This window comes from Drosophila sulfurigaster, chromosome 3 (assembly GCF_023558435.1).
Source record: "Drosophila sulfurigaster albostrigata strain 15112-1811.04 chromosome 3, ASM2355843v2, whole genome shotgun sequence".
Classification (NCBI taxonomy): domain Eukaryota; kingdom Metazoa; phylum Arthropoda; class Insecta; order Diptera; family Drosophilidae; genus Drosophila; species Drosophila sulfurigaster.
In genome coordinates this window covers 3698438-3707115 of record NC_084883.1, presented here as the reverse complement: position 1 = coordinate 3707115, position 8678 = coordinate 3698438, and the positions used below count along the sequence as shown (strand labels likewise).

The window sequence follows — 8678 nt, the reverse complement described above, 5'->3', positions numbered from 1 at the left end:
AAAAATTGTATTTTAAATAGTGAAAACTTGAGTCTAACAGAAAACGTAGTATTAATCAAAGACGTCAATAACAATTGCATTCCCAGCACCCATAAAATTATATAATATATTTGTTTATTGTCACAGTACAATGCATTTGCCTATTATTGTTGCTAAATAGTAAACATATGTACACATATAATACAATAAATACACACACAAAAACACTTAGTATATCATGTCATAAAATGCTCATTATAATCAAATGGCGACCTCCTCACTCTCATTTCCGTGTCGACCGTAACTGTTACGCTCGGGCTGCTCGTATAACGAACCCAAATCCTTTTGCTTACGCAGACCGTTAATTCGTAACGACAATGTAGTAGTTCCATTTTCGCCGTTACCCAACTCTGGATCTGGCACATCGTGAACGGCAGCTGCATCCGCTAGTGGAAAACTGACCTTTTTGGTATTTGATGGCGGCGGTGTATTTGGCTTGGTGCGTCCCTCAAGCTTAAGGGCTGCCCGAGGAATCTTGTGCTTGACCAGTTCGTAAGTGCAGGCATAGAGGAAGGTATACTGCTGTTGCGTTTGCACCATTTTCATGCGCTACAAAAAGATAAAATTGTGATTCTAATCACTATTCACAAACATTCCAATTGGCAAATACATACCTGAAAACGCAGTTTCTTCACAGTTTCGAATATGTTGATTTTCGATTCGCTCTTCAGGCGTTGCATTATCAAATCCAGACCAATGAATGTTCCTGTGCGCCCGACTCCAGCGCTACAATGGACCACAATGGGTGAGTAGTTGGGACGCTTTTCGGCCTTCACTTTCTTTACGAATGTGATTAGATGCATGGGATCGTCGGGACAGCCGTGATCGGGCCATTTCTTGAAGTATAAATGCACCACTTTCTCCTTTAGACCGTATTTATCGTGAACCACACAAAGCTCGGTACGATCATAGATATCAAAATGCTCTTTGGATTTTATGGTGACGCTCAGACCGCGCATTTTATATGGGAAATACTCGTTGCATTTGACCTTAAATAGATTTCGATTAGTTAAGCAAGATTTACATTCTGATAATTAATAAACCAATCCTTACTGTATTGCCCTCCCGGAATTGTGTGACCTGAACAATAATGCGTACATTATGCTGAAGTACCATCCTCCAGAAATCCATTATACTCTCTAGCTTAGGTCCCTGAGTTGCGATATACTCCTTTTTGGTAGTGTGACCCTAAAAAAGAGATATAGAGAAAGAGAGATAGAGAGAGAATGAGATCTTGAAGCCTCATTGGTTTATTTCCTTTTCCATACGTACGTCGATAAAAGACGCATTTATGTAGTCAGAACCCTCGGTATCTATGTCCAATATTACTCGATTCTTGTCATCTGAAATATTCAATTAACAGAATAGTTCAATGTCACCTTATTTGTGTTATCTTGAACTATAAACTCACAGGGATATATGTCTGCATAGCGATTCTTATTGCTACCCAACTCTGCAGCACTATAGCTGAGCTCTAGGGCTACCACGGTGATTTCCTTGAACTCACGTGCCAGTTTTTCTGGTTTGGCAACTTCCTCATAGAATATGGCAAAGTTCTTCGCTATAACATTACCAAAGGGATCCTCTATGCCTTGACCTGAGTCGCGATGCCTTCGGAAAATAATAAAGTATATAAGGGATATTTAGATATACCTTCGTATATGTAGAAATTTACCATATATATCATCGTTATCACTTACCAGGCAATGCGCTTACGCACCCAAAGGAGAACCAAGCCAAGGACAAATGCTAATAGCAGGCAACTGCAGACACTGACCAGAATGAGGGTTACCTTAATGGCCGCATCAGTTTTGAACTCTAGCAGGGCAGCGTCGTTGTAGCCTGAACTGGTGAACAGTCGGACAACCATATTGTATTCGGTGTTTGCAGTAAGAGGACCATTGCAGAAGCGCTTCGACTCATCGGGACACTTGTCGGTGCCAATGGTAAATGTGATAGACTCGTCAGAGGTGTCTCGTCCGCTCCTGGGATTCCAGCGCTCTGGTGTTGTTTGATACTGATAAATACAATCGCCTCCAACTTGCTCCCACGACAAAATCGATGGCCAATCGTCAGTGCCTAGCACATCGTATTTGAGCACTGGTTCGCCTGCGCAATTTTTTTGTGATAGCAGTAGAGCAATGTAGATAATATTGCCCGATTCTGAAGCCAGAATATTGGCGGGCAGAGTCACAATAGCCGAAGTGGTGGGATGATTGGTATCATAGGGATTAACACGCATATTTTTAACCAAGTCCTCACCCAATTTAGAAGGCACTACAGTTAGAAAGAAGGCGTTACATACCACGCAACTGGAAATGTATTCGAGCCAGATTACTTACAACCCGAGGGTGATGTCCATTCCTTTTGTGCGCCTGTGCTGGTTGTGTCGACGCCTCGCGTCTTAACCGAAATGTTGACAGAGTAATTGATCTCTGGCTGGAGGTCTGTTTCAGTGTAGGACATGCGCCCAGCCTTGTTGCTGGTATCGGGCTCTACAAGACGTTTAAACGTAATAGATTCTTCACCTGCCGGTGTACCTGTAAACGACAATTCGAACCACTCGATGTCCCCATTCGATTTACACGGAATGGTCCAGTAAATAGTTACATTTGCGCTATAGACATCAGGGTCCGGCGATGGACCCTGTAATGTCACATTCACGTCGGTAACTGGTCCCGGAACTATGAATGAAACCTTTCGTTAAGTGAGTGACCTAGTTAAACACTATGAGAGGTTAGCTTACCATCAGGTTTAGTCACGACAAGAAATGGCGCCGTATACTGACCCAGTCCGAAATCATTCTGCGCAGCTATCTGGATTATGTATTTCACCGCTGGTGATAAATCCTTGAAGACGGTCGCAGTCTCATCACCTATAGTGTAGAATACAATGCTTAAAAACGAAAGTAGAGCAATGACAAGATTGAGAATCACCTTTGTTATCGGTTTTGGACGCTTCGATGACAGCTTCGCACACGTTGGGTACAAAATAATCAGCCTCGTAGCGCATGAGGAACGTCTGGTAATACTTGATTTGTCCATTCAGATACTTGGGCGGGTGCCAGGTTAAAGACAAGGTGTTACTGGTTGCAGCATGTAGCGTTACGTTCTCAGGCTGATCGGGAACTGCATGGAAAAATCAATTGATCAGAGTTACTATAAAAGATGGAAATGTTAGTCTTACAGTAAATGGAAGTTTTAGTGTTTGCTTCCAGAACAGCATCTGAGGCACCGGCAATATTGTAGAGCTGCACACTGCATGTGTACGATGTGTACGGTGAGAGAGGTTCGACGACTGTCTGGAATCCCCTGCCCTCGCGATGACTCTCAACATACTTCTCGGCGTAAGTGTAGACCACCGATTCCCTGGTTATGCAGCTAAAGTTCGCAAAGAATGTTTGGCAATTGTTATCGTAGTCCATATTGTTGGCATTTAACTCCATCCCGTGCGATGTGGCTCCGCTGCCTGCAAGCTGCAGGCTGATCTGTAAAATAAATAAGCTTGTATGATATACAAAACTGAGATATTTTGCAGGCAATGAGCAGACCTTTTTGGAGTTTACGACAGCTGCTGCTGTCTCGACATCAATTTGACGCAACTCCCCATCGAGATTCTCCCGCGTGTATGGTATTATCTGAATGGTGTATGCCTGACAGGCAATCAAATCCTTTTCGAACAGCACCGTAGTATCCTGGGTACTGACACTTAAAGCCTCAACTACTTTATCATCGTCCATCCAGCCGGTGATGCGATAGCCGTCAATGCACAGATCCGCGTACTCGGGTGTCTTCCAGCTCAGCTCAATAGAGAAGTTTTTCAGTATACTTGTGGGCTCCAGTATCTGCGAGGGTTCTGTGGAAACATTCGGTGGCGATAAGAATTCCAAGGCAGATAGTTAACAATTTCACTTACGATCCTCGCTCAACGTGCTTTGTCCCTGGAACTTAGTTCCTGCACTTCCGTTTAATGAGATAGGCACTATCTCGACGTTGTAGACGCCGCAAGGATGCAGTTTCGTAAAGTACACCCATGTGTCACTAGTCAACTGCTCGTCACTTTCATATTCCGTTAGCCGAATCGGTCCAGTTAGATTTACCCTGTAATTGGCAGCACACTTGGGATTGTCCGCGGGCGGATACCAAAGCCATTGGAGCTCTGTAGCATTGACAATTTGATAGGGATTCGACACAGCACTCGGCACTGGAAGCACATAGTCAGTCGCGGAACTTCTGCATCACTTTTCTACGAACTTACGTTTTTCGGCGGATGAAAAGGTCTCGTCGCCTTTTGCTCTAGTATGTCGCTCTGCATTGATGTAGACCTCGATGGAATATTTTTCGCACCCGTGCAGATCGCTCAGTGTATACTCCTTCAGTGTAGTGTCATTGGAGAAATCGTTCCACTCGCAAACACCTAAGTCATTGGGGGAAATGAAGAGGTTCATATCTGGTGGGGAGGTAAGGTTTAATAGACTTACTTCGTGTATTATATCGTTCGCTAAATTCCTCTATCTCGGGAACATCTGTTGCTCCCGTCGTAGTAGTTTCAGTGGTTGTCGAGGTGGTGTCCTCTTCGGGTACGCAATCTAAGCGCCGCCATACGAAGGTGTAGTTACCAATACAGCTCTTGTTGTCTGGCTCGGACCAAGTGATGCGCGTGTCTCCATTGGAACGATTACTAATGCTCAACGTGAGATCTCCGGGCTCAAGATAACCCGTATCCACCAACTGAGTATCAGTATCGACTGTTAGAGTCTCATTATTCTTAGTGTAAATGGTGACATTGTATGTGCGACACGGCCATATTTTGTCAAATATGTAGGAGCTCTCATCACTTAGCCGTTGTGTAGACTGCGTGTTATCGGTTGCAACTGCAATGATTTCGAAAGCCTTAACACAGGCACGATCGGAGGTCTCCCAGCTAACTTCAATAGCCGTATCCGTTGCATTAACCGAAAGTAAATTCGTCTGTGGGTCTGCAAAAAATCAAAGTTGATTAGTAGCTGAACGGGAATATTAAAACATCTTCTTACCCGAGTAATCCGTGTAGACTAATAAGGATTGAGTAAAGGAAGTGGCTTCTTCGACATCAATCGCTTTCAGTGTTATTTCGTTTGTGTAAGAGGAGCAGGGATCGAGACCCTCACTGTCACAGGATGTGCATATAAATTTAGTATCGGTTAACAGTTGAGGCATCTGAAATATTACCAGACTCTATCCTTAGCAACAACTGTGGGTTCGCTTCCTGTTTTACACGTTATGTTTTCTATAGTATATTTATCCTTGTCCTCATCATCAATGCTAAAGCTGAGAGAATAACGTCCACTAACTACATTCAGTTTCACCACTAAAGACAGAGAGAGAGAGGTACAGAGAAGATGTTAAATATTTTGATAGAGCGATCCAAATAGACTTACAATCATTGAGATCCTGCTCAGTAACTGATGGAGCTGAAGACTGAGCCTGCACCTGCAACTGCAACTGGGACCAGGCCAGAAGCAGTGACGTCAGGTTGACGAGTCCATAAAGCCGTGTCCTTGACTCCCCGTGCTTGCTGCGCCTCATCTTAGGGCCACATTGCTCCAGATGCTGTTCAAATGCAATGCGAACGAATTCGGAAATTAAAGCAAGTTCAATGTCAATGGGAACGCATTAACAGCAAGATGCGAATTACGCAAACCGGTTTATTCACTTCCTTTAACAAAAATGCAAGCAATTAACTTTGTATCGAAAGTATTAACCCCACCATATAAGAAAGCAGCTCGATAAAGTGCAATGAGCACATTTATATTGATCAGACGCAAATCAATAAAACACAACAAAACGAGACACACGAAACGAAACGAGTAAACAAAGCAACAACATAGTGGATACGTGATATTGAAGAATTTGGCAGTTGAACTGTCAATTATACGCGGTGCTAACCATTATTTATTATAAACAAAGGAACAATTATTTAATAACTGCGTTCAATATTTGACCCGCTCTCGGAAGCAAGCATGAGTGCCCTAGTTGGGTCTGATCGAATTCGAGACACCCTAATATTAGGGTAATGATAATTATATTTTTGATTTCAAGGTGCGAGATTAAATATATTTTAATATAAGACAAAAAGTCTCATCTAAAGGTTTTTTCTAAGCTTTTACAAATGAAATACCTTATCAATAATTTTCAAAAATGTAAGAACTCCTAATTGTTTTGTATATCTAAGACGCTTAATTGACAAATCATTTGTAGATTACTCACAAATTGGTGGGAAACCACAACAGATATGCCAAAGTGAGTTCTCTTCTTAGTCAAGTTGTTTTCGAATAGACCAAAATAACAATAAATAAAAATTCTTATCTAATATTCGTTCAAAAGAATTCTACAGTAAATTGAACTTGTCAGAGTTAAAAAATCCCAACAAAAATATGATAATTGCAAAGACATTTCAGCAAATTGGAAAATATCAAAAGAGTTGTATAATTGAGTGTCGTCTGAGAATTGGCAATGAGCTCAAAGATTATAAATGCAGTAAAATCAAATATACTCGCATGTACATATACAGAGCACTTATACATACAGTGCTCACTTGTCCAATGCCAAGTCCAGGGGATTGAGAAAATCTTATCAAGGCACTTCACGGACAATGCGACTACTTCAGTCGCGAAAAGAGTTTTACGAAATCCACAAGCCTATATAGATCATTATCTGAACGGGCAATCGGGTATTTGGATTTGTTGCAATACAATGGAATACTTGCTAAAACTGTCCATAAAGAAAGCAAGCGTTGGCCATTAGGTCTTATCATGTGGTTAATTCCATCACGCAAATGAGAGAGAGCGATGTGTATTTCATCAGAAGAGCGATGAGTATTTTTACTGTTGACAATTTAATCAAACCGAAACAACGCTAATTAGTAATTTGTGAAGGGAACAATCTGAACGACAGGCATTTTGAGGAGATACACTTTAAAGCAAATAAAATTACATTTCTTTTCGATACTATTATTAATAGGAGCAGCAGCAGAAGCAGCAGAAGCAGCAGCGACATATTTTCGTTATCTATAGAAATTGACAAATTGTATTGGTGGCAGTAGTTAGACAATTTCCTCTGTTTGCTTGCTTAAACAAATCAAAGACAATGACAAGTGGCAGGTAGCACAAAAGAATTAAACGCTAATTTAAAGGCCACAAATCATTGCACAGGCAGCGACCCATCATAATCATCATCATCACCATCGTGCAAACAAAAATAAGCCAATAATAGCAATTTAACGGCTATTGAAAGCAAACGCTGCCTCGTTCTGGGTATTTAGTATTTTATCATATCAGCAATATATAATCAGAGCAGCTCCTGATAACACACTGCATATGGCAAACTGATAAATTATAGCTATATATGGATGTATGTATGCATGTAGGGTGTACACAAACATACACACAATCGTCTGTATTGTATGTATGAAGTTTGTATCTTCAAGTATTTCCATTAATAATTGATGTTTATTGCTCGTGTCGGGGATTGCTTCCGTTACAAATTCAATTACAAATCGCACAGATTGGCAACAGTTTTCGCACTTTAAAGTTGAAATTGTTATCAAATTAACAGAAGTATTATAGACAGAGAGGTATGTGTAATGCTGATTAGAATTGCGTTGATTTGATAAGGCTTCAGTCAATAATTTGCGAATCATTTACATATTTCGGCAATTTAATCATTGAATTGCTGGCAGTTGAATATCCGAAACTTGCTGCACAATTTAATACTTTTTTCCACTCACAAATTATATTGATATTCTTGTTTTTCTTCTCGTTGTCGTTATTAAGAATTCGCGAATACGCGACCAAGTCGAAATGCTTTAAAGTTGCACTTTTTAATATGCGCAACGGTATCACAATATCACTTATAACGAGGAATAACCGTTTCCGTTGAGAGCTTGTCGATTACTGAGTGTAAAAATAATAACACATGGCAGTATCATTGGCTCTCTACTGATAAGCAAAAGTTCACTCCGACTTTATGTGTATGTACGTGTATGAGTGTGCAAGATAAAAATAATACATGCACTTCAGTTGTAAATTGATGCGTTTTACTGTATTGTATACTTCCATTACAGCGCTCTGAGTATCGAAAATCAGAGAATGGTACATAATTTAATTTTGAAATGAGCGCCAAAGAGTGAGGGTTACTGTATACTTATCGCAATAATCGATGTCTGAAGTCGATAGGAATGCTAATACAATGCCAGAGTGGCCTTATACATTTATACAATAAAATATAGAAAATAATTATTTTTTTGAAATTCCCATTTCCCACAAAATTTCCAGCTATTCGTTCCTCCATTTTGCCTTTTTCTGGTCACTCTAATTTTATGAACAACATGGGAATAAAAAACTATACAAAATAATACTATGATACAGTTTGCGAAAACTATTTTTGGTTTGGTATATACTAATATAAATTAACGTAATTTTATACTATATATATATATATATTTTCGAACTGATACCATTTATGGCAACGTTTTTAAACATTCCATTTTACACAATAATAAAAACTTGACTTTACCATGCTATGTGTAGTTATTATTTCTATTTGGTTTGTTTAAGATTAAAATTTGTTATGCATATTAATAACAATTCATTACAAAAG

General features: G+C 40.1%; 1 protein-coding gene across 3 annotated transcripts; it reads right to left on the bottom strand.

The window, feature by feature from the left end:
* Positions 1–94: 94 nt before the first annotated feature.
* On the bottom strand, positions 95–7979 carry LOC133845484 (phosphatidylinositol phosphatase PTPRQ). 3 transcript variants are annotated; one of them, XM_062279954.1, is made up of 18 exons: positions 7807–7979; positions 5459–5736; positions 5250–5388; positions 5075–5187; positions 4520–5017; positions 4297–4455; positions 3955–4242; positions 3590–3894; positions 3226–3526; positions 2976–3167; positions 2786–2914; positions 2382–2723; positions 1740–2316; positions 1451–1650; positions 1312–1382; positions 1093–1227; positions 654–1028; positions 95–588 (listed from the first exon to the last, which is right to left on the bottom strand). In XM_062279954.1, exons 2-18 carry the CDS (start codon positions 5604–5606, stop codon positions 241–243), a joined length of 4320 nt encoding a protein of 1439 aa, XP_062135938.1. In that variant the 5' UTR covers positions 5607–5736; positions 7807–7979; the 3' UTR covers positions 95–240. The 3 variants fall into 3 exon arrangements, with proteins under 3 accessions (XP_062135938.1, XP_062135937.1, XP_062135936.1); XM_062279953.1 differs by having other exon boundaries at positions 5459–5630; XM_062279952.1 differs by lacking the exon at positions 7807–7979 and adding an exon at positions 7724–7759 and having other exon boundaries at positions 5459–5630.
* Positions 7980–8678: the final 699 nt, after the last annotated feature.